Source organism: Dreissena polymorpha, chromosome 10 (genome assembly GCF_020536995.1).
Source record: "Dreissena polymorpha isolate Duluth1 chromosome 10, UMN_Dpol_1.0, whole genome shotgun sequence".
Lineage (NCBI taxonomy): Eukaryota > Metazoa > Mollusca > Bivalvia > Myida > Dreissenidae > Dreissena > Dreissena polymorpha.
This window is the reverse complement of record NC_068364.1, coordinates 70120030-70146018: the sequence shown is the minus strand read 5'-3', so window position 1 is coordinate 70146018 and position 25989 is coordinate 70120030. Positions and strand designations below refer to the sequence as shown.

At 34.8% G+C, this 25989-nt stretch overlaps 1 protein-coding gene and 1 long non-coding RNA gene across 16 annotated transcripts; both read right to left on the bottom strand.

Annotated features, from left to right (window-relative positions):
* Positions 1-7760: 7760 nt before the first annotated feature.
* Positions 7761-10511, bottom strand: LOC127848909 (uncharacterized). The gene is made up of 3 exons (XR_008034810.1): positions 10051-10511; positions 9716-9890; positions 7761-9322 (listed from the first exon to the last, which is right to left on the bottom strand). It is a non-coding gene; the product is annotated as an uncharacterized LOC127848909 (long non-coding RNA).
* Positions 10512-13631: 3120 nt separating this feature from the next.
* Positions 13632-25480, bottom strand: LOC127848045 (innexin unc-9-like). Of its 15 annotated transcripts, XR_008034270.1 has the most exons (5): positions 25312-25480; positions 20005-20183; positions 14904-18425; positions 14824-14843; positions 13632-14743 (listed from the first exon to the last, which is right to left on the bottom strand). XR_008034270.1 is itself a non-coding variant. In XM_052380330.1 (3 exons), coding segments are annotated over exons 1-3 (1293 nt in total). In that variant the 5' UTR covers positions 25314-25480; the 3' UTR covers positions 13632-17313. The 15 variants fall into 15 exon arrangements, 1 of the variants encoding a protein (XP_052236290.1); XR_008034272.1 differs by having other exon boundaries at positions 13632-14683; positions 14744-18425; XR_008034277.1 differs by having other exon boundaries at positions 13632-14723; positions 14784-18425.
* Positions 25481-25989: the final 509 nt, after the last annotated feature.

Below are 25989 nucleotides of genomic sequence, written 5' to 3'. Positions count from 1 at the left end.
GTTTGCCCATGAACACATGTTAAGGTTAACTAAATTTCCGCGATATGACCTAATATGTGTTTAAAACAGCAAACAATATCCAACAAACAAATGAATTATCAAACATAGTATGTGCACTGATGTGGCTCTGTAATTTCTGTTTGAAAAGTTTATTAAATATGCAAAATGAGAAAGCACGCATAAGAGCGAGTTTCACAAATGTCATATGGCTATTATGCTGTTTATATACCATAGTCGCTACAACGTTTACAAATGGCAGGTTCGAAATAATTCGTTTTTTCTTTACACTCATGATCGCGTTGAAAGTTAATTATACACGTTTTAATTCGCAATTATTTACTGAATCACGACAAATGTCAAATACAATACAGAAAATGCATAATTGTTTCATTGATCTATACACATATAATGGATTGAATATAACTGATTTAAAATTAACTTTTTCAAACTACATGTATTATTAAATTAGCTGAGCTTCCTATACCTTTATCAATGATAATCAGCGAGGTATGCCGATAAGAAAATCGAGCTATCTCAATCAGGCTGTCTCGGTCTCTTACATAGGTCGCCATTGTGAAGAATTTTTTCATGGGATGATAACTTAGACGAGCTGCTTGCAGCTTCGCAGCATCGTCAAAAATTCTTCTTAAAGTCCAGTAAAAATGAAACGACACTCATCTTATGTACATAGAATGATAAGCACTAGTGGCTGTATAAAACTACAAAATACTTAATGGGGAGGTACTCCCATTCACTAATCGGGCACTGGTTGTACTTCAGACCACTAAGCAAGGGAAAAGCATACTACTTGACATTTGTCCCAATATCAAAGAAGTTAGTCATGTGCCTTAATTGGGCAATTACCCCTTTGCATGCTGGGAAATTTGTCGTCTGCTAAAATGTCGTCTGCTGAATTTCTAAAATAAGCATTTTCTTCGAATTTTTTTCCAAGAATACTATCAGAGTAGCAAACAGTTTGGATCTTGATGAGACGCCATGTTTTGTGGCATCTCATCTGGATCCAAACTGTTTGCAAAGGCCTTCAAAATTAGGTTCCAGCACTGAAAGAGTTACTAGTATTGTATTAAACACAGGCCTAAATGCTGAGTTGTAGTGCAACAACTGAAAAATTATTTTTAAAGCAAACCCTTGTGATGTCATCTTTCTTACATGTGATTGCACAGAATAATTTTTTAAACTATTTGCATGCTGGGAAATTTGTCGTTTGCTAAAATGTCGTCTGCTGAATTTCTAAAATTAGCATTTTCTTCGATTTTATTTCAAAGAATACTATCAGAATAGCAAACAGTTGGGATCCAGATGAGACGCCATGTTCTGTGGCGTCTCATCTGGATCCAAACTGTTTGCAAAGGCCTTCAAAATTCGGTTCCAGCACTGAAAGAGTTAAAGCTCCACAAAAGCCTCTTTCTACCAAAGGGAGAGGGAAAACTATTCGGATTAAAATAAACGCTTGTTGTCACTATTCACAATGTATGGAAAATAAATAATTAGATCTACAAGGGTTACATCCACTTGCAAGAAAAAATGTTCATTGATTATTTTATATTTAAAAGAAAATATGATCCATTAATTTATTATATGTTTGTACAAGGCATTTACAAGACATTCAGAACTTGAAGAAAAGGAAAAATGATTACAGAAATTAGGCACTCTTATTTGTTTATCAACATACAGAGTACTAAGAAGTCAGATAGTTTAAACAAGAAATAACTTTAAGGAAGATTTGGCATAACATATCCTGACTTCGAAATAAAGCAAGAATTTTTTTATTTTAAAATAATTAAATTGAAAACAAAGGCGAAATTGCTTGTTTTTTCACTTGTTAGTAGCATATCCACTGCATGAAATGTGTGTTATTAAGTGCACGCATATTCAAACCAGGCAATAGTGTTCGTAATACATGGTATGTTAATATTTGATTACCACAAATTTTTCTTTTGACACATTCAAATCACACTTTCAGAGCTACATCATACAAAAATAGGTCTTATGGCATTTCAGCTAGCGTAGCTCAAGCCCAGCTAGTCTGTGCAATTGCGCGGTCTGGTCAGGAGCTGCGGTGTCCCCTTAAATATGCGCGAATGTATGTGGTCTCAACAGGTATCTCCTGATACATCTGCAAGATGCGCAGGCTTGGCTATAGCTATGCTGGCCGCAAATGATCTATTTTTGCATGCTGCATGTCTCTTTGCTTCTTGTAAATGGAACATCTTAGCACAATTCTATTTGATAGAAAATTGAAGTCATTATGTTATTAATAGCAAACGGCAAATTTTGGTAGACAATTCAGGCTTTTGTGAATGATTTCAAGACGGGCTAATCAAGTCCAGCAAACATTTGTTTAAACAATTTCCGTCATATCAGGACACTACTATTTTGGTAGTGTGCATTTTCTCATCTTGAAAGCAATACTGTGTTATCAACATTTATCAATAGTTAATTATGTCTTCCCCATAAGATTAATTGACTGAGTAATGCCCCTGAAATTATGCTAGATGGATTTTATTGTGAACCAGTATTTGTAACTCGGCCAAAATGTGTGTCTTTGTGACTCATGAACATTCAAAGTGGTCTGGCATTTCTTACACTAAACATAAGCTCATGGGGATTTCTCTCCAATCAGCCACTGAAATATTAACCCATTTATGCCCAGTGGACTCTCCCATCCTTCTAAATTGGATCAATTTATTTCCAAAATTAGGGATGTCTAGTATATTTATTTCTATATTTAGAATATCTCTTACAGAAATTCCTTTAAGCAAACAGCGCAGACCCTGATGAGACGCCGCATCAAGCTTTTTGCCAAGGCCTTTTTTCTAGACGCTAGGCATATGTGGGTTAAATACAATCAAATGTTCTCTGTGGACTAAACCTTGTTTAGACATGCAATCCTTTTTTGCATTGGGTGCATTGTGACCCAGTAAATACATCTGCATGCCAGATTTTCTTTTTGCATTACCAGATACCTAAAATTTAAACAGGGATTAGTTTAAACCTATTTATTTTAGCTCGATTGCATCGAAAGCCTGAGGCTTATATAAACGCTCTCGAGCCCGTTTTCTGGGCCTAGAACCAGTACTTGAAGTCTTTGGGAGAGATCTAAAGAATGCTCCCACCGTGGAGATCGAACCCATGACCTCCCGATCGCAAGGCGGACACCCTATGCATTACACCACTGCGACCTTGACAGGGATTTGAGTGTAGAACTGTTGTGTCTGCTTACCCAGTAATTATATAAAATACAATACTTTCATGCTCAAACTTTAAAACAAGGCCCATGTAATTGATTTACACATGCGAGGGGGGATTATATATCTGTTACCCAAGATCAGCACCTAGCCAGTCTAACATTATACCAAGCTTTGTTATTGTTGTGTTCAAAATTGCCATAGTATCTATGTGCTAATGACATGATCTAATTATTGTAGTTAATTATATTCATAAGTAAGCTACAAGAAATGTTGGTAGAGGTAGACCTCAACAATGTTATTTTTAACTACCGTAATTACTGTAAGTTTTCAGACACTATAAGTTTTCAGAAACCCATTTTTGTTGGCCAAAATAATTATTTTTGTGACTTTTAATTTTCGGACATGCGCGTTTTCGTCTATCATTAATGACTAAGTTTTTAAACAGTATATTTTACAGCGCTATTTTACCAGATTTCGACACTGTATTCGCTTATCTTGTGACACTTAGATCATAAAACCTGGCAGACGTATGCCTGAAGGCAACGTACCATTTGTGTAATTGGGTAAATAACCATTTATACCGGTAGAAAATGATCGCTTCACCAAACAGCATTTTAAATGATATTTGCCTTTGAAGGAAGGGGTACCGGTATGTCTAATGTTTTTACTTTTTTGTTCTGTATCATTTCAGGCAAGGGTAAGCAAAGCTGTGAAGTTTTTATTTTAAAGCAGAAACACTATTGTGCATTGATTTATTGCTTTTAATTCAATATAATTATAATTTTCGGACATTTAATTTGTGTCTCTAAATTTTCGGACACCTGAATTTTTAAAAATATTTTCCTTATCTAAATTTTCGGACACGAAAAAATTTATTTATATTTAAGTGTCCGAAAACTTAAGAGTAATTATGGTAGTTATTAAATAAGTCTACAGCTTAATGCATTAAAGATAATCACCCTCCTATGGCCTCTTGGGAGTTCTCTGGTTATCCACTCAAGTATATCCATTTTTATTAACACAAGAGGTTTCATTTCAGATTAATTTTTATTAAAGCAGAGAACAAAAGTTTGGAAGTCAACAGCTCAAAAACAGATTTACAAATCCCAGTGAAGCAAGTCAAGCAGTTTCCTAAAAATATGGCCTTCCTAATCTATACCAATGGATTAGGTTTGGTAACATAGTTCAGTTTATTTCAAATCAGATTACGATATCAGATATTCAGATTAAGAAATCAGATTTAGAAATTTGTTGTAGCAGATTAAGAAAAACAGAGGCAACTGTTGTTTATTTCAGTCCTTCATATGGATTTCACCTTTGTGTTTAGCTACCATCTGATGTATGGTATTCATGCATTTAATCAGTCCTTTAAAAAATCTCCTATTACTTTAAAATGAAACAAGAGATTGCCAAGCAATATGGTCCCCTACCGGTGAAACTCCACCATTGTATTTAAAAACAACAAAAATTGTTGCCATAGCAACCAGAATTTTTGACGTAGGAACAAAATGAAATGACTTGCATAATCTCCATATTGCCATCTACATGTATCTATGTTTCAAGTTTCATGAAAAAATATGAAGAACTTTTAAAGTTATTGCAGTATCCAAAAAAGTGTGACGGACAGACTGACAGACAGACAAAGCGCAAACCATAAGTCCCCTCCGGTTTCACCGGTAGGGGACAATAAGCTAGGAGAAAATACACATTCAACCATTTTTGTTCAATGTATCAACTACTTCCGGTGATTAACTTATGACCAATGAAAGGTCTACTAATTTGTCGTTGCATCTTAACATCACAATTAAGTGCTTCCTCCTACAGTTAGGGCCCATTACTCACAGTCCATGGTTAAGTCCTCAAGAAAGTTAAATAACAGTCAACAATGTTAGTCATGTGATCAATCTAATTCACAATAGTAAAATGGTGGCAGATTTGAAGTTTGTTTGTCCATTTTCTTCATTATATAATTTTTTTCCTCCATTTTAGCATTAAAAACTCCATGCTGGTTATAATTGTTGCCCATAAAACATTGTTAAGTGGGGTTTATGATATTAAGATGTACCGGTAATTAGCCCAATTAATCTATTACCAATAAAACAAAAACCTTGTGTCTTGTCACAAGTTTACTAGGTAAGCTAAGTGGTCTCCATAAAATTTTGAGGAGCCACTTAGATAGGTATTTTGATGCATTTGTAGTCCCTTAGAAAGTTACATTTAATTAAATACCTTTTTTACTAGATTCAAGTTCTAAGACTTCATTTCCAACCCTTAGATACTTAAGAGCAGCAAACAGCATGGATTTATGCTAGTTGCAAAAGCCATTTTCACTTTGCTTCTTATGGGGTAAAAGGTTATGTTTTCAAAGTAGCCAGCGCCTAAGAACTAAAACAAGTGTTTTTTTGCACTGAATTGATACTTTGAGGAAAAGTAGTGAGCGCAAAGATTGTTAGTAACCATTGATAATGCCGGCATCCAGTGCTTCTGGAGAACACTGCAAGTAGCTCTATAAGCCATGGGCCCAGTATCATCAACAATTTTGTAGCTCAGCTGTGCACTCGGCACAGGCTTATCTGGGACGAGACTTTACAAACATGCATTAAGCCCAGTTTTACAAACATGCATTAAGCCCAGTTTTACAAACATGCATTAAGCCCAGTTTTACAAACATGCATTAAGCCCAGTTTTACAAACATGCATTAAGCCCAGTTTTACAAACATGCATTAAGCCCAGTTTTACAAACATGCATTAAGCCCAGTTTTACAAACATGCATTTAGCCCAGTTTTACAAGAATGGGGCTCAAATGTCAATGGTTAAGATATATCAGCAAGTTAAGAAATGTCAAAAGCTAGTACACAAATTGATCAATAAAACTTGATAGTTTTGATTGACATGTTTACTATGAACAATTAACCAAATTAAAACAGTTAAAACTGGTATGTTTATGACAAAATGATCATATTAACTCTTGGCAAAATATCTTAATGTACATGTAAAGTACAAGTAAACAGTATCTATTGGTATAGGTGTCATGAAAATCAGTCCATCACTTAACCCTTTCCCATTTAGAAGCAAAGTGAAAATTGCTATGTGCAAACAACATAAAATCAGAACAGCCTGCGAACAACTCTCAGTCTGTTCAGGTTTTATGCTGTTTGCTGCTCATCAGTATCTATGGGTTGGAAATGAAACCTTTATTTTATTCTAGTGGTAGTAAGAAAGGTCTTTTATTTAATTTAAATTTCTAAGGGACTACAAACGCGTCAAAATACGGACCGGGTATCTAAGTGGTAAAGGGTGAATTACAAGACTAATTGCTAGTTGAAGAGGAATTTTTCATCGATGCTGATCGTTATCCAGATTTTTTTCCCTTATTTTGGTGTGGTCAGGTTTATGTGTGGGAAAGCCATACTTGATGAATGAAACCATCCCTGTACCCTAGGGCAGGCACCAAACTCACATGAGCTGATTTTTGTTTAAACCTATTTATTTTAGGCAGATTGTATAAAAAGACCAAGGCTTATCTGAAACGCTCGTGAGTTTGTTTTCTGGTACTAGAACCAGTACTCTCTATGGGGGAAATCTAAAGAACGCCCCCACATCGGGGATTGAACCCGTGACCTCCCAACCGCTAGGCGGACCCCTTATCCACTGGGTGGGCCGAGTCTGTAGCAACCAAGAAGGCCTAGATGACAACAATTTGACATAACCCTCTCTTGCTTTTAGTTGAAAACACAATATCTTGTATCACCCCCTATGTGGTGAGATTTTCATATAACGCTCTCAACTCGTGGATTTAATTACGGATGACAAAAACTTCCAAAGGCTTTGCAATAACATGAGCACCGCCTTTCGGGTGCAGACCGCTCATCTATTTTTCTTTTTAAAGGTGTAGGGACCTATCTCAATTTCAATCACAAAGGAGGGAGGGGTGGAGTGGAGAGGGGTGTATAGTGTGGGGTTGTGTGATCATTTATAACATTATCTTCCAAAAATGCAAAAAAAAAAATTTTTTGGGGGGGGGGGTGGGATTCTTGGGTGGGATGGTTGGACGGTATTTCAAAAATAAAATAATAAACAAAAAATATTAGTGTTTTATTACCATGTTTGAAAAAAACATGAGATGTGTTTGTCAGAAACACAACACCCCCTTTTGCGCCGCTTTTTTTTATTTTTTACTTTTGACCTTGAAGGATGACCTTGACCTTGAACTTCCACCACTCACAATGTGCAGCTTTAGGAGAACACCGCTTTGAAATATTTTTTAATGACCTTTGACCTTGAAGGATGACCTAGACCTTGAAGGATGACCTTGAACTTTCACCACTCAAAATATGCAGCTTCATGATAACGCCGCTTTGAATTTTTTATATTTTTTTTTAACCTTTGACCTTGAAGGATGATCTTGACCTTGAACCACCACTCAAAATGTGCAGCTTCATGATAACGCCGCTTTAAATTTATTTAATTTTACCTTTGACCTTGAAGGATGACCTTGACCTTGAAGAATGACCTTGACCTTAAACTGCCACCACTCAAAATGTGCAGCTTCCCCTTGTCAAAAAAGTGGGCAAAACCCGGTTTTAATCCGTGTTAAAACCGTGTTAAACCCTGCGGTATTGGCACCGGGTTAAAGCGTGTCTTTTAAACACACTTTTTGCTTACCGACTTGGTTTTTTGTAGGTAAAACCTGGATTTCACTCACATAAACCAACACGCTTATACCTTCTTATACCAACTAAAACTAACTTAAACCAACTTAAGTGGGTTAAAAGTGAGTGTGTTTTCCTTCTCTTTGTTGGCTTTTAAACCCGCTTCTACACATCAAGTCGGTTTTTCCTGTTCTAAAGCGAGTGAAAAGTGGGTTTTTGTTTGAGCGTTAAGTGAGCTAAATGTGTGCTTTTCACAGATTAAGCGCAGTTTAAACTTACTTTAAAACCGTCTTATACCAACTTAAGTTGGTTAAAGTGAGTGTGTTTTCCTTCTTTATGTTGGCTTTTAAACCTGCTTCTTCATATCAAGTCGGTTTTTCCTGTTCTTAAGCGAGTTAGAAGTGGGGATTTGTTTGAGTGTTAAGTGAGCTAAATGTGTGCTTAACTCAGATTAAACGCAGTTAAAACACGCTTTAAAACCGAGTTTTACCAACTTAAGTTGGTTAAAAGATAGTGTGTTTTCCTTCTTTATGTTGGCTTTTACACCCGCTTCTACACATCAAGTCGGTTTTTCCTGTTGTAAGCGAGTTTAAAGTGGGTTTTTATTTGAGCATTAAGTGAGCTAAATGTGTGTTTTTCACAGATTAAACGCAGTTAAAACTAGCTTTAAAACCTGTTAAATGCTCAGTAAAAACCCACTTTTCACCCACTTGAAAACTGAACAACTTTATTATGAACAAAAATATCATAAATTATATTCTAATTACTTTTTTAAACGCTAAAACATAAAACTTTACATATATATCCATATACACAACATGATAAAACTATTTTGACAGACATGGCATTGTTATAATAAAATATAATAGTGTTATAACATAACATTGAACACAAAGAAAGAACTGAAAAAAGTAAGATTGTATGGAATAAATACAAACAAGAGATGTGTTGGTCAGAAACACAATGCCCCCTACTGCGCCGCTTTGAAATAAAATTTCTATTTATCATTTGGCAGGTATAGAAATTTTCTCTCTTTGCTTATTACTTACATTGGATTTTGACCTCTGACCTTGAAGGATGAACGTGACCTTGCACCACTCAAAATGTGCAGCTCAATGAGATACTCATGCATGCTAAATATCAAGTTGCTTTCTTCAATATTGCAAAAGTTATGACCAATGCTAAGTTTTCGGACGGAAAGACAGACAGATTAAGGATCAGACAGATCAACTGCTATATGAGACCCTACCGGGAGCATAAAAATAAGTTAATGTTGTTGAAACAGGTGCAAATCTATATAACAAAGTGAAAACAATGGTTAAATAATCATTTTAACAGCACATTTTATTTACAAAGACTTCAGTCTAGTTGTTCATCAGCCGCAGATGCCTTAAACAACCTCTCATCTTTTCTTCAACATCAACCAGAGGCTTGTCAACGGTTTTGGCTATGACATCTGAAAAAATATAATAGACTATTCATTTTAAAAACATGCAAAAAAACAACAAAATCTGATCTTAAATAGAAAATACTCTAGCCAGAAAAAGAGGTTAAATATTTGCATATTAAGGAAGTCAACACAAATGGGTTTATTACCGATTGTCCTGGAGACAGTGACTAGAGACACGGACAAAGTTTTTCAATCCCTGTCTTCATGAATAAAAAAAAACCTATTGTTAACTGTCACTTGGATTATAAAAACTCCCCCTTTTCACAAAATTTAATGATGTAATATAATGATCATTTATGCGACTGTAAACAGTAAGTGATCTGAAAAATATTTGTAGAATGTGTATTTAATTTCTATATGGTTAACTGGTACTTCAAATTTTTATGATGAAGAAAATACCAATGATTGCATTTCTCTCAGCAGCGGGGAGGCTTGGTCTTGGTGATCCAGTTGTAGTTGTTGCTCCCTTCATGGAGCAAGTCACAAGCTGGTGGAAAGTGAATAGTCGGCACATGGCCTGTGCGATGGCCATCACCTCCCTGGTTTCATGCTGGATTTCAGCTTAAATGATACTCTGGAACCAAAAAAAGAAAAGGAGTTTTGACAAAATATTTACAATTGGTAATTTTCCAAAGCTTGTAATTTACTTTCATCACATTTCAAACTCTAAAAATATTTGTCACATTGGTCAGAATTGTGACGCTTTTAAAATGCAATAACCTGTATAGTTTTACCTCTCAACAAATCCAGCTTTCTTGTTCAAGGACAGGGCGAGGTTTGCCCACTTCAGTTCCCCTCAAGTTGGCCAGCTCGTGCAGGGTAAAAGCCTGGTGTAAAAGTCCATACATCAGGTAGTATGATTACCCCTTTTGCTCTTGGGGCAAGAGTTTAACCTTCAAAATTAAAATATGAGGGAAAGAAATCTGTTCAGTAATAACCAGAAATATCTATAAATAACAATAAAGATGAAAATAATCATAAAACACAACCACAATAATTCACTGTACACAACATTTACACTTTGTCATGTGTATGTTCATCTATTTTTGCATCAAATTGTGTTGTTTTTCCTTTAAGTTGCAATACATTAACTTATCAATTTACATTTCCCAGTGACAATACATAAATATAATAATGATCATAATTAATTCAGTAAACTTAATAAAAAAGGATGAAGAAATGACAATACAAACCTGTTAAAACTGTTCTTCAGTATTCCAAAAAAAAAACAGTTGAACTTCTTTTCCAACAAACTTATTGTTGATTTCCATATTGTAGTAAATACACATTGTTTTCATCACACAATACTTCATGCTGACAGTATTTCAATACATTTTACAGAACAATTATAAGTCTTAATGTTAATTTAATTTAGCTCAATTCAATTGCTGAAACCAGCTTGTTTTTCAAAAGTTGTTGTTTTCAAATAATTTCCTGTGCAAAAAATTGAACCAATCAGAAGTCTTATACCTCATTCCAGCCTTATGTCTGGGCAAACCCTATCAGTAGCCTTATCTGCCCCTGATAATCAGTACCCTGTTTAGCTCTGAATGCCTGACAGATTGTTATCTGTTTATTGTTGGTGGTGTGAAAAGGGGTGTTTTTAGGTATTGTCTTGTTATTTTGTTGACTGTTTATGTAACACAGGTCATGTTTGGCATCTTATTATTTTATTGCAAATTAAGAAAATGGATATAATGGTATCATATGAAAATATCAAAATCTTGCATAACTTATGAACACAAATTAATAGATTATTTCCAAAATAATGTTTCCAATACCATAATTATTTAAATATGCAGAACAAGTAAATACTGTTTTAAACAAATATAAACAATCATATAAGATTGTTTTAAAAATTAAAAAAAATAAAATAATTTTAAGACATAAAGCAATCATTAGATATTGTTTATAATAAAAACAAATATAAAGAAAAAAATCTAAGCGAAAACACAAACTCTTTCATTTTCAGGTATAAAACTAAGTTTTATCATTTTTATAGTTTTTGGCAGTGATACTTGTTGTCCATCTGTGAACCTGTGATGTTCTGAAAGAGCCATTTTCATCCAATATTCACTAAAAAATTATGGGGAGCACACACATTTACAATAGGGACAATGGCAAACAAGCTGTAAAAAAGCACCTTTACAATTGACTTGTATTATATATGGCTATAAACATGAAACAAAGACCTATTTGAAGAATTATTGTTTTATTGATCAGTATTATTTATAAACAAAAGACCAACTTATTGAAAAGTGTGTTAAAGTGAGTCTTTTAGCCTGGTTTCAGCTCTCAAATTATTTACAAAAAAAACAATTTAAACTCGCTTAAACCCACTTCTGTTTAAAAAGGATCAGCTCCTGTTGTAAAAGACTCGCTTATAAAACAAAAAGACACACTTAAACACACAAAAACCAACTCATAAATAAAAAGGCTCACTTTTGACACACAAAAAACTGACTCCTTACAGAAAAAAACTCGCTTAAACACACATCTTCTTAAAATAACCAACTTTAAACTCAGTTAAGCACAGTTTAGCGCACATAAAACTCGCTTTTAATAGCAAAAACCAACTTCCTCTGAGAAAAACTCAGAATAAACACAGTTTTATGTTGGTTTAAGTGTGTTTTGGTATGAAAGTGGGTTATTTTTTTGACAAGGGTCATGAGATACACATGCATGCCAAATATCAAGTTGCTATCTTCAATATAAAAAAAGGTATTGCCAATGTTAAAGTTTTTGGACGGACAGATACCATATATTTGACATTTGACCTTGAAAGATGACCTTGACCTTCATCTTTCAACATCATTGTGAACTACCGGGGGCATAAACATTATTTTTTGGGGGTGGGAGGTGGGGGGGGGGGTATAGTATAGTGTGAGGGTGTGGTGGTCATTTATTAGATGATCTTTAATAATAAAAAAAAACATTGGGGGGATTGTGGGGGATTCGGGGGGGGGGAAGGGGGGCGTGGTGGATGGTTTGGGTGGAGTCTATTGTGGTATGTTAGGTAAGAGTTGTTTTGTCAAAGAATCAATCAAATCTTATCATAAATAAAATAGTTATGGCAATTTTAGCAAAATTTAATAATTTGACCTTGAGAGTCAAGGTCATTCAAAGGTCAAGGAAAAATTAAACTTGTCAGGTACAGTACCCTCATGATAGCATGTAAGTATTTTAAGTTTAAAAGCAATAGCCTTGATACTTTAGAAGTAAAATGGATCTAAACACAAAATTTAACCATAAATTCAAAGTTACTTAGTCAAAAAAGGGCCATAATTCCGTAAAAAGGACAACCAGAGTTATGCAACTTGTCCTTTACTGTCCCCTTATGATAGTTTGCGAGTGTTCCAAGTATGAAAGCAATATCTATGATACTTTTAGGGTAAAGTGGACCAAAACAAATTTTCAAGTATAAAGGGCCCATAATTCCGTCAAAATGCCAGTCAGAGTTACATCACTTTGCCTGCACAGTCCCCTTACGATAGTTAGTAAGTGTTGAAGTATGAAAGCAATAGCTTTGATACTTTAGGAAAAAAGTGGACCTAAACACAAAACTTAACCAATTTATCAATTTTCTAAGTATAAAAAGAACACATAATTCTGTCAAAATGCCAGTCAGAGCTACATAACTTTGCCTGCACAGTCCCCTTATGATAGTAAGTGTTGCAAGTATGAAAGCAATAGCTTTGATACTTAAGGAATAAAATGGACCTAAACACAAAACTTAACCAAAATTTTCAATTTTCTAAGTATAAAAAGGGCACATAATTCTGTCAAAATGCAAGCCAGAGTTATCTAACTTTGCCTGCCCAGTCCCCTCATGATAGTAAGTAAGTGTACCAAGTTTGAATGCAATAGCATTGATACTTTATGAGAAAAGTGGACCTAAACGCAAAACCTAACCGGACGCCAACGACAAGGTGATGACAATAGCTCTTTTTTTTTTCAAAAAATAGGTGAGCTAAAAAGGGATTGTCCTACTGAAATTCAAAGTCTATTCAGTACTTTTAATTTTCATATTATCAATCATTTATAAAAATATTGTCAGCCTTTGCATGGTTGCTAAACATGAATGTCATATTTACGCCCATTATTTATTTATCAGTAGTTCTAATATGGAACGTTTTTCTTTTATAATGAGATTTGTGACTAAAAGAAATCAATATTGATTTTAAAAATATGTTTAAATCATTTTATGCCTCAATAACCAGGCAATCCTATCCCTTATTGTCATATGAATTTTACGTGGGTAAAACTGTAAGTTGATAGTATTTAAGGAATGGTTCAAAACAAAAGAACAATAACAAACTGACAAAACTGATTTATCAAATGAACTATAATAGACATTTTTAAAGTGGAAGCTTTTGTACACAACAAACATACAAGCTTACTTACGAAATAAACATAAAAACCAAAAGAAATGCAATACAAGAACAAATTTAAAGGCAGTAATGAAATACTACTAAACTGAGGAGCCACATTGTCTTATGAAACTTAATTACAACATTAATACAAATGACTAATTAAGAAATTGCCATGTCTACCTTCTCAAATGTTTGGTTGTTTACAATGGACTCAATAATCTACATGTGTAGCTGCAACTTATTACAATTCTTAATGCAACGAGAAATAAAATAAGCATTTCACTTCCTATTGGGAATAATTATAGCCTTTACCATACATTGGCACTTACGGCGTAAATTTCCTTTTATTTGGGAAAAGTTTTTATTGCTTGAATAATAACAGTTGAATACTTATTGAGAACACTTAAATAAAACTGAAAATTATAACTACAAACATATCTATAAAATGGATATTATGCATTTAAAACACATTATTTCTATTGCATGTACATGTAGTCTATTGGACCAAACACTTGCTACAAAATCAGCACAAAAACAATCAAACTGTAATGCCAGGTATAAAATGCAGGGCTTATTTATGCAAATAGCTTCAAATTACACACTTTTTCTGTTAGGTTACATTTTCTTCATAAAACCTGCTTAGTTCCAAAACTGATAGCTTGCAAATTCAGCTCATGCAAATTTATATGTAGAACTTCTAGAAACCAGGCTCTCTAACAAGTACATGTAACACGCATGTAGTAAATTGTACCCAGTCACACAGTTAACTGGAATATAACGCATTCCCACTCAGAATCAAAGTAAAAATGGGATTATGGCCATGTGCAAACAACATAAAACCAGAACAGCATGGCAATCTGTTCAGGTTTTATGCTCTTTGCTGCTCATCAGTATCTAAGGTTTAGAAAAAGAAGCTTTTAAACTTGAATTTAGAAAGAAAGGTCTTCAATTAAATTTAACTTTCTATGGGACTAAAAATTCGTCAAAAATGTTTCTAAGTGGTAAAATATGTACCTAAGTGGTAAAATATGTACCTAAGTGGTAAAATATGTACCTAAGTGGTGAAATATGTACCTAAGTGGTAAAATATGTACCTAAGTGGTGAAATATGTACCTAAGTGGTGAAATATGTACCTAAGTGGTAAAATATGTACCTAAGTGGTGAAATATGTACCTAAGTGGTAAAATATGTACCTAAGTGGTGAAATATGTACCTAAGTGGTAAAGGGTTAAGTGAAGCAGAATCCTGCATTTTGATGCAATCATTTTGCATTTTTTTTTCATTTTTGACTCATAAATACCCGCCATTCACCAGAAAGTTAAATAAATAATGTATTCAGTATAGTACAAATTGCATAGTAATTGACTTAAATATACATTGCATATTACAAACATTTTATGAGAATTTCGCAATAAAGCACAAACAATCACTCAGTACTGCAATTTTCTGAGAATTTCGCAATAAAGCACAAACAGTGTACTGCAGCTTTTTGACCCTTGAAATCTACATATGATTGCCAAACTTTTCAAGCAAGGGGCCATTTGACTCCTTGTTTTCACAATGATCAATCTATTGAAATCACAGATAGTAGTGTTCATCAAAGCAATTACAATTTTAAATTACTGAAAAACTGACACAGTCACAACATTCAAATATAAAATAATATCGAGATGATTTCTATCAACATGTGACATGAACATGATTAACATGTATGTATGTAAATTAGGATGACCACAACAAAATTGATTTCAACAGTGTGCATGTATAAATTAATTAAGACAAAAATGGAGACAGTTGCATAAAATACAAAACTATCAACTTGTGAGATACAAAATAATGTGTTGAACACAATATGGCATGTAAAAAAAGATAATTTTGAGTAACAAGGCCTTAGGAGATTCAATTGCTTGTTCAATTTTTTTGAGCAATGGTCTCACTAAAAGTTTTAAACAAAATTTAAGGAGCCACCCAGTGTATATTTCGTACAACCATTGTACATTGTCCACAACAGTATTCACATTAAACTAATTATACCTGTTGAATACATCAACAGCATCAGATGACATCGTTATGCAGTGGTTTTTTTATGGCAATTTCGGGGCCGATATTCAGCCCCATCCCTAAAAAAAAAAGAGTATATATTTTTCCCCACTTTTGTAAAAAAAATCCCCTCCAGAAGTAATAAAAAATTTATTTTTTTTATATATTTTTTTATAGAAAGAACTGTTTCATAATCATGACAAATATATCTCAAATTTATTTCATAAATAACTAACAAAGTATATAACTATAATTTATATGATTTTTAATTATTATAAAGTGTTATATTAAATTAGATTAGTTTTTTCCAAATCAGTGAATTTTTCACATGAATTGCATTTGTCTCCCAAAATGGCCAGGAAAAGGCCTGATGTATCTATATTGTGTCAATATTTGTTGATAAAAACATTCCAATTTGGTCCATTTTATTGATCAAAATGCTCAAATTTGCCATTTAATCGATTTAAAAAAAACTCAATTCGACTCAAAACGGCTAAGAAAACTGAGATTGTGCATGAAGGCTGAACTGTCTGAAACTAATGTTGAAAAAATCATTGATATATATTTCAGAAAAAGGACAGAGACATTCTGCTGTGAATATTATATTCATGCAAACATGTGTATTCATATAATAAATATCATTACAAATAAAAGAGTGAATTTTTAATTTTCCCCTTTTCCTAAAAAACGACGCATTTAAATCCCCTTTGGACGGGCCCCGCCACCATTCCCCTATAAGTGAAAAAAAACACTGTTATGCTTTTAATTTTTTAAGACTTTACCCCTATACCACTCAGATGCAAAACGAAAATGGCTTTTACAACCAGCATAAAAAAGAACAGCCTTTTACAACCAGCATAAAAAGAACAGCCTTTTACAACCAGCATCAAAAAGAACAGCCTTTTACAACCAGCATAAAAAAGAACAGCCTGAGAGTTGAATCTAGTAAGAAAGGCCTTTTATGAAATGTTATTGTCTGAGGGACTACACTTGCGTCGACATGCCAGTGCATATCTGAGTGGTAAAGTTGAGACAGGGGACACCAAAAACCCACCCTTTCAAGGACAGGATGCCCCCAAAAAAAGGCTGGACAATCATCACTCAAGTCCTTTATGTTTTCAGTTTGCACTTCCTTTGAGATCATACTGTTAGTAATTTATCTATTGTCCATCTAGAACTAGCAACTTCAATATTAATGTCATAGTTCATTCCAAACCATTTTTCTCAAATAGACATTTATTTAAGTTTGCAAAATCGTCATCAAACTGCAGCATCATCATCTTGCCAAAAAAACAATCTTAAACAAGGTCATATCAATAACCCTCAACAAGTTACCCAGCAAGTTCCAACTACTGATTGGTTTTTTGATAACTGCAAACAGGTTACACCTCACTGATTCTTTTAAACTTATGCAGACTACCATTTTGATTTTTGCAGGGGCATCTGGCATGCTGTCATACAGAGCGAGTTAATTGTTAACATTTGCTGATAACTACTGTTCCAAATTTCAATAGGGCATATTCCAGTGTCCAACGTACATAGCAAGTTCAAAATCACAATGTTTTCCAAAACCTCTCGATATGTTACACCTCACTGATTGTTTTCAACTTCTGGGGACTACCATTCCTGTTGTCAATTGGGTATCTATCATTGTCATTGTCCACCATTGGTTCAGCGTCTACGTCCTGGTCTTTCAAGTACGCGGTGTTGGAGCGATTGTTAAAAGGTGCTTCCTTATACATTATCCAAAGCAATCTTAAGAGATCGGAGAGAATAATGTCGGTAGAGTTCTTTCCCACCATTCGTAGCAGAAAGCACCCGTCATCCCGTAGATATTCGTTAGCAAATCTGCGCGACAATTTTTTGTCAAAACCCGATCTAATCTGATTGCCAATGCGTAGATATTTACGCACAAACGTTTCCTTATTGTGTGAGAACAGTAGATAGCATAGCCACGAGGCCAAGTTGTAAAACGACAAGATTGCAATGAAGAAATACCAAAACCAAATTATGGCGAATATCTTTTCGTTGAACAGATTAATAGGAAGCACGCACTGCACTGTGAACTGCTGAATGTTCTGCAGCTGGCGGATCTTGAAGTCACAAAGCGTGACGCGTGGAAATCTTGAAGTCTCCTTCCACTCCCCATGATCTCTGAAGTAGGCCATAATCTCGAACCCATAACCCCCAAAATCCATGGCGAGGAAGGCATCAAGTAGATAGAACTGTCCAACGCAATTTACGCAATAAAGTGCCTTCACAAACAGGTAGAAACCCGTCAAGTAGTAACCGTCGCGGCGAGCGAAGCACCATACAAACAAATTAGACAACTTCTGACGGACCCTCACCAAAATATTTCTATGATAATTCCGATTTTCCCTCAGCCACCTATCGATGTGTCTTGCGATTTGCTTCAAGCACTCCTCGCGTTTTTCCGAATCCCCAAGGTTTATAGTGTCCGTGAGCTCGCAGATCCGGCTCAGATTTATCCCGGATTTTGTGTTCAGCAGGTGCCAGATGATGTTGGGAGACTTGAAGAGAAAGGCCATCAACACCAGTATGAGGGGGACCCACTGGTAGTAATTTATTTCTGCCTTCTGGTGTTGGGCAATGTCCTTGGGGATCGCTGCGTCCATCGGGATGTAGTACGTGTTGGCGATCCAGCAGTAATTCTTTGTGTAAGAAACAAATGTACCTGTGAAATAATGAATACACAGTCATGGCTCTGATTTAATTCACTTGATCATATAGACATAGAATCTTGTTACTATTGGGTATGAGCAGTTTTGACCTCACTATATGAATTGAACAAACTACATAGAGGACCACCATACAATTGACATGACGCCTTATCTATGATCGCTCCGCCCACTTAATCACGTGGCTCAGCGGGTAGCAAACCTAGACAAGCTAACACCAAAATGGCTTCATTGCCTATATACTGCATGTAGATTAACGCGATATTCTGGATTATTTTTGTCTGCACATGAGTAGATACCGTTATTAATATAATATATCACATGTCACCTTCTAATAACATGTATAATGGCAATAAAGTGCATTACTATCCGAGTTATAAAACACAGCACAAATAAGCCTTCATGCAGGGTTTTATTTCTCTTTAAGTAATGCAGATGAACCTCGCTTCTGTATATTAATGACCTAGTAACTGATAAAACTATTTTAAAAAAAAACGTGCAATATTATGTGATAATCAGATGGATAACATAAACTATTTAAATCTGCTAGTATATCCGATAAAAATATATTATAATTGTCTTTGACAGTGTTGACGTTCAGTTGTTCGTGGTGACGACCGCATGCATTTATACATCTATTACACTTCTCAAGATCTCTTTTCCGCTTTGGAAACAATAAAAATTAAATGTCACCAACTAATCTTTCAGGATATCGATTGCCCGAGTTACATAGTCCCCATCAACACCGTTTACCCATTTTTAATCTACTTTTTTAAGAGAAAAACAAAAGAAACTCGCTAAAGTAAAAGTGAACCTATACATAGCTTGTCTAGAAAATGGCGGACAGTTCGTTGCTAACTAACGCGCCCGTTCAATCGATCGCTGCTTGGTAGATCAGTTCTTAGATAAGGACTTGATTGACAGGCGGCGTCATGTCAATTATGTATGAACATGCCAAATATTTAAATTTTAGAGAAGAACTTAAGCATGATGATATAAGGAAAATAAATAACCAAGAGCCTAGAAAGCCGGAACAATTTTGAGCACAGAGTGATTTGATCAAACTTTGTCAAGGACCACTGTTTGATGCTACACACCAATATTAAAACCACTGACCATTTCAAATACATAGAATGATAGAAGTTTTAAAAGTGATGAAATGCACTACACTTATTATAAATTATGTTATCATGCCATCAAATATTGAAGCCCAGACCCTTGTTGTTTCAGAAAAGATTTTCACTTTAAAAATCTATCGCTAGGTCCTGTGACCTACATTTGCAATGGAATGACATGATTTGAACATCTCCTACATGCTTTGAATATCTTTGAGGAGGGTTACCAAAGGATCATTATAGTTTTGTAAAAATCTGCCCAGCTGTATGTTAGAAGAATAAAATAGACAGACAAACACACAGAATGTTGGACAACACATAACAAGGTATTCTTGAAGCTGAGGTGAGCTAAAACAATATTGCCTTAACAAAAAAATTATTTCTATTGTCATAAAAAAATACGGGGCTATAATTTTTATAATATTCCCAACGATTCTTAAGTAAGACCACCGCAACAGACCTGTGAACTCTGCAGGACACCAGCAGTGTATGGGGTCGCCGACATACTGGCCGGAGCTTACTATAACTGCGCACAGCAGCAGCAGGCAGACGGTCCACAGGTGGTTGGCTCGGTCGATCCAGTCATCGTCCGTAGAACCTGTCAGTGTCTTCCAGCTGATACCTCCGAGTATAGAGATCCTGAAGAGTTTATAAGGGGAGATAACAATAGAGATACTGAAGAGTGTACAAAGGGAGACAGGGCCCTTGCTTCACTTTGGGGGATTGGGGCCGGGGCCCTTAGAGGGGAGAATTTCGCCTTGTTTTGGGCAAAAAGGCGAATTTAAGATAATCTTTTCACCAACCATTCAACACTTAAAATTGCTATATTTTATATCATTTACATTAGTATACATTTAATCAAAGGTTAATAGCACAATACCAGCTGGCAACATTGATATAAAAGTTAAAAAAATAAATTTGGAGGGGGGATTTTTAGCTGAAATAGGGGAAAAAAGTATACTTTTTAAAGAAGGGAATGGGGCCATACATACAATGTATCTTGGAGTATTAGAGATCCTAAAGAGTTAACAAGGGGAGATAAACATGTCATTGATACATCCGAGTATAGAGATCCCGAATAGTTAACAAGGGGAGAGTACATGCCATCTGTGCTTCTGCTCATATGTATCATTTGGACAATACGAGTGCTTTAAGAGTCAACAAGTTAATTACAAGTGCTTTTTTATTCCAGTGCATGTTTTTGTAGGTGCTGTTTATTAGAACACTGTCCACTTTTTAATCTTTAAAACCAAATTAAATGAATTGCCTGAAAAATAAAAAGAGTGCAAAGGTGACTAGTGACACAGGTATTGGGCGCGTGGCCAAGACACTTTAACACTATCAATATGTCATAAAACTAATTTTTTCATCAAACTTAAAAAAAAAAAAATTCAAATAAAATTTACATCATTACATGTATATATACAATATAGGTATCACCTACATCAACATTTTTAAGCCATTAAGTGCCTAAATGGCGGTCCATTGTACCATTTTGTTGGGAAAGGATGCCTCGTGACGAAAAATGACCACAAAACAAAAAAACGGCTATCTTGCCAACATTAACTACAGGAAAAACTTCTTGAACTCTTAGAAATGCTAGGTGGGCTTCGATATATATTATATCAGAATTATTTTGAATTGAAAAAAAAAAATTTGATGAAAAAAATTGTTTTATGACATATTGATGGTGTTAAAGTGACTTGGCCAGGCGCCAAAGACCTGTGTCACTAGTGAGCCCTTCTTAAGCGGACAAATAAAAAACAACAAGTAAAACATGCTTCCATCATGGAAATAAAGTTTAGCTTCATTATTTAGTCTTATTTGAGATTGAAATTTGACCCTATTCCCGATCATAAAAGTTTGTTCTTTCTTAATCACAAAATGACTGTTACATTTACAATTCAAAGTGAAACTCGTTTTCTTCAAATGCAATTTTTAGTTCATCTCAGTAGTAAGCTCTTATGAGTGGAACCTTGGCAAATATAATGCAGCAAAATTCGATTCTTGAAGAATGATCTGATAGTATTAAAAAGCAAAACAACAACAACTCAATATCTTAATTTACGCCAAAAGGCAAAACTACACAATGTTACATGTACCAATCTGAATTGCGGCAGCCCAATTCCCAAAGTGTCAGAAAAAAACACTGGTATTATTTTGAGCATTAACAGAAATGTTACTAACCCGGTATTTTTAAAGCTGCTATTGCAAACCGCAACTCAAAAGTTTGCTTGAGGGAATATTAAACTGCTATGCACAATCAAATGATGTTAAAATATGTTAAAACAAGGAAAAATCATGAAATACTTAAAAAACATGCATGCAGTAAGTTTAATAATTGAAAAATATAGATACAGCTTTTGTATTGTTTTTTATTTATATTTTTTATTTTCAACATTTGTAACTTCCATTTTTTTTAGAATTTGTGACATTCATAGGAGAAAATAACATGTGAATACCCAAACATGTGGTTATTTGATCAGAGCAGTATGACATAAAGGGGCCTTTTCACAGATTTTGGATTGTTTTGAAGTTTGTCATTAAATGCTTTATATTGATAAATCGAAACATTGTATATAAAAATCTCCAGTAAAAAAAATCAAGAATAAAATTTAAAAAAAGAAAAAAAGGTAACCCTCAGCAGGACCCGAACCACTGACCCCTGGGACCTGGAGTAAAAATTATACGACTTAGACCACTCGGCCATCCTTCCGTTCACAACGCCAGATGTATTTTATACTTAATATAAGCAATCCTAGTAGTTTCACAAAATATAACGACAACAACAAAACTCTCCAAATTATAAATTCGTTTCGTGTTGCAACGCTTCATAATTTTCGGGTTTTTAAATCGTCAAAAGATGATGCATGTTTTTTTTAGAGCATGGTTCATGTTCAGTATTACTGTTACCTCACAAATATCATTAATGTGCGAATCTGAGACAACTTTTTCCAATTTTGTCAATTTACCCAAACGTGAAAATGCCCCTTAATGAATTCACAGGGAGGGGGGGTTGTAATACCCGGTAATTTTATTTTTGAACAATTGAAATTTGTTTGTCATCCATAGAATTTGCTTTCAAGGACCTAGAATATTTTAAGGATGTTCACAGTGATATTTTTACAATTTTTCTCATCTGAGTTCTGGGACTCGACAACTTGCAAATATACGAGTCACCGAATTGAAAGAATGCAGGGCCCTCAATCCATTTAAGGGGAAGCGGGTCGCTACCCATAGCAGGGGGAATTTTTGCGGCCTTTCCCTTTTTGGGGGATTTTTTACTTACTCTCTAATTATTACATTTGTACATGTTTGCACTATATTCATTGCTTATTTCATAATTAAGTATGTTTGAAAAGATTAAATTAAAATAGAATTGAGATATAATAATCATGAGACATCTATCTATATATTTTTTTTTTTTTTTTAGGGGGAATTTTTCCCCCAAAAAGGGGAATAAAGTATAGTTGTCAGGGGGGGGAATGCGGCCGAATTTCGGCCGTGGATTTGACAGATTGAGGGCCCTGGCATGAGTCCAAATATAAAACAATATTATTTTTAGAGCGATTTCAATGCATTTTTGGGACTTGTATATTTCGAAACTTTGCATCCCCAGAGGTTTTTGTGAGTCCATGATACAGGACTCGCAGGTAAAACAATCACTGCGTTCATTCCAAATAAATTTGATTAAAACATTGCATAAACTCAAAGAATTGAAGAAATCAAAACAATAGTTTATTTCTCTATTGTATTAGAGAAATATTTTAATTGAGCTATAATACTTGAATTGTGCTTTTCTCATGCTTTCAAAAGAGGTAGGACATATATATTTATGTATTTAGACGTTGTACTTTTGCATGTTTAAGTCTGAATTGTAGTTCTTCTTGAATGCTCTGAGGTTTTATGAGTACAGTAGACTCTCTGTAAACCGGACGGTCTGGGGACCGGCCTGATTGTCCGGTTTTCAGAGAGTTCCGGTTTACCAAGAGTATGCATATTGCCGAAATATACATTGTATGCATTGTGTACAAAATCATATAAGAATAAAACAAACCATATACATTTACATGTACCATGTACTATAAATAGCTCTGAATTAATTAAACCTCAAAGACAATTTTGACCAATAACGATTTGAGAAGACTTGTAGATTTGAGACTATTAATGCTGAAGATGCGTTTGAAATTAAGAAAAGGCAATGAATGAATTTGCAGACAGATGGATGGATACTTAACGGTAACAGTGCTCCAGCTAGGATTTGAAAAGGGCAGGGGGGCTTTTTTGTCAAAAGGGCACTTTTGACGCGCAGTATTTTGTGAAAAGGGCACTTTTGACGCGCAGTATTTTGTGAAAAGGGCACGTTCGAGCGCACAGGTGTTTCTGGAGTGCTTTTTATTGCATGTTCATTTATATGTTATAAATAATTGTATTATTCCCATTATTATTAAACCATTCAAATATAATGTCTACAATGAGGATTAAACCAATTGCAATGTAATAAGAGATTTTGTAAAAAAAATAAAAAATAAAAAATATTTTTTTTGGAGGGGGGGGGGGGGGCAGGGCGGAAGTTCGGGGGGGGGGGGGGGGGGCAGGGCGGAGGTTAGGGAGGGCAGGGCGCGGCGCCCTTCGATTTAGGCCTAGCTGGAGCACTGGGTAATATTTCTCAGTTTTATCGGACAAACAAACAAACAACCATTTAAGCGTTAAAACATGGCTATTAGATCTTTTTAACTACCCGAGAAGAGCACAAGAAAGTGATCGTCGCATCGCGGCATGCATTAATTTTGTAATTAAATTGTTTATCATAAGCTTAATAAAACGATCAAGTCAATCACTTTTTGGTGTTACCGCACGTCTATTATAGACATTAACAGTTTGTTTTACATTAATTTATCTGACTTCTTTAGCGCGGTAACGACTTGACGCCTTTAAGGTATGTTGAATCCGATTATTGATGATTGCGCGAGCAAAATGTGTGACACTGCACAGGCTGTGCTGAATAGGTATTGTTATTTTCACGCCTCGGGCATCTTGAGAATTTGGACGGTCCGATGTACTCAATGTATTTTACGTTGAAAATGAACAAATTCACTGAGATATCCGTTCTGTTTCTGGTTTTGAGAGAGTTCGGTTTATTCAACATTTTTTAACAAAGAAATAGAAGGAGAAAATACGGGACTAGCCCGACCGCTCGGAATCGGGAGAGTTCTGGTATTCAGAGAGTTTGGTAGTGGCACAGTCTACTGTACATTCATACACCCATAGGGTCAATATAGCTGGGAGTTGGATTATTGCAACTAGTCTGAATTGGTGAATAATCTGTCTGTCTCAAAAATAAAATGTTTCACTTTAATATGACTTAAGTTGAGATGTTCCTAAGAGGCTTTCCATGGACATGATGATGGCACCATGTTATTTTGTCATTCATTGTTTATTAAAGTGAAAAACTGCTTATCCATGTATGACAGACATTTGGCTTAAAAACTACTTGTTTTAACTTCAGTGCGCGTGTTCTTATTTCTAAATGAATAAGTAATATTAATTTAATATCACATATATTACTCAGTTTCTTGAAATATCAAACTACACAATTATATCACTTAAGAAAGTCAGCAAAAGTAGCTAAGATGTAATTTCAATACAACTAAAACTTACAACTTTCATGTACAAGTGCCAATTTGCGTTTAGTTTAAACAAAACGTCCTGACTGCTTTGTACATCAACTTATTATAAAAACAGTTAAAACAATCAAACAACTCACATTTTAAAACCTTATCCACTTTATCCTTTGAACTTGTTCAAGTGGTTCAAATAAATTTCATTTTTGTTCGCTGTTATGCACGTTCTTCTACTTTTCTGTATATACACAACGACTCAACTCACCACTCCTTTGTGTACAAATTCAATAATTAGTGAGCAAGTATCACGTTCTCAAGAGGCGGGATTAATCATGTGGTTTCTGATTGGTTGGAATTTCAATGGAAGACTTTCAGTCCGCACACAAAATCAAAGCGCTGACGGCACCACAGTTTTTAGTTTAGTTTAAACCTATTTATTTTTGCTCGATTGCGTCGAACAGTTTTTCGCGAATACATAGCCATAGAATAAAGCTGTTCAGCGATTATAAACGAGCGTTAGATAAGTGCCACGCTATAATTGATGTCACAGCTTTTGAAATCTGATTATCGAGTCAATAGTTTATTGATTTGAGTAAAATGTCATCGACACAATCGTTAATTGAGCCGAATCAACACACGTATCATAAGGAGAAGAAGAGAACATAACATCAAACCCAGCACCGACGACACACACTATTTAAAAAGTCAACTTTTGTGATTGAAAAATTCGAATCTCGACGACAATGCATCAACACCACACAAACTAACATCATGTCATTCCTAAATAACTAACAAATAAATGACTAGTATTGTGTAATATT

Coding starts and splice junctions, on each gene's coding strand:
- LOC127848045 (XM_052380330.1), bottom strand. Junction 18,426..20,004: donor GTGTCCTGCAGAGTTCACAG/GTCTGTTGCGGT, acceptor ATTATTTCACAG/GTACATTTGTTTCTTACACA.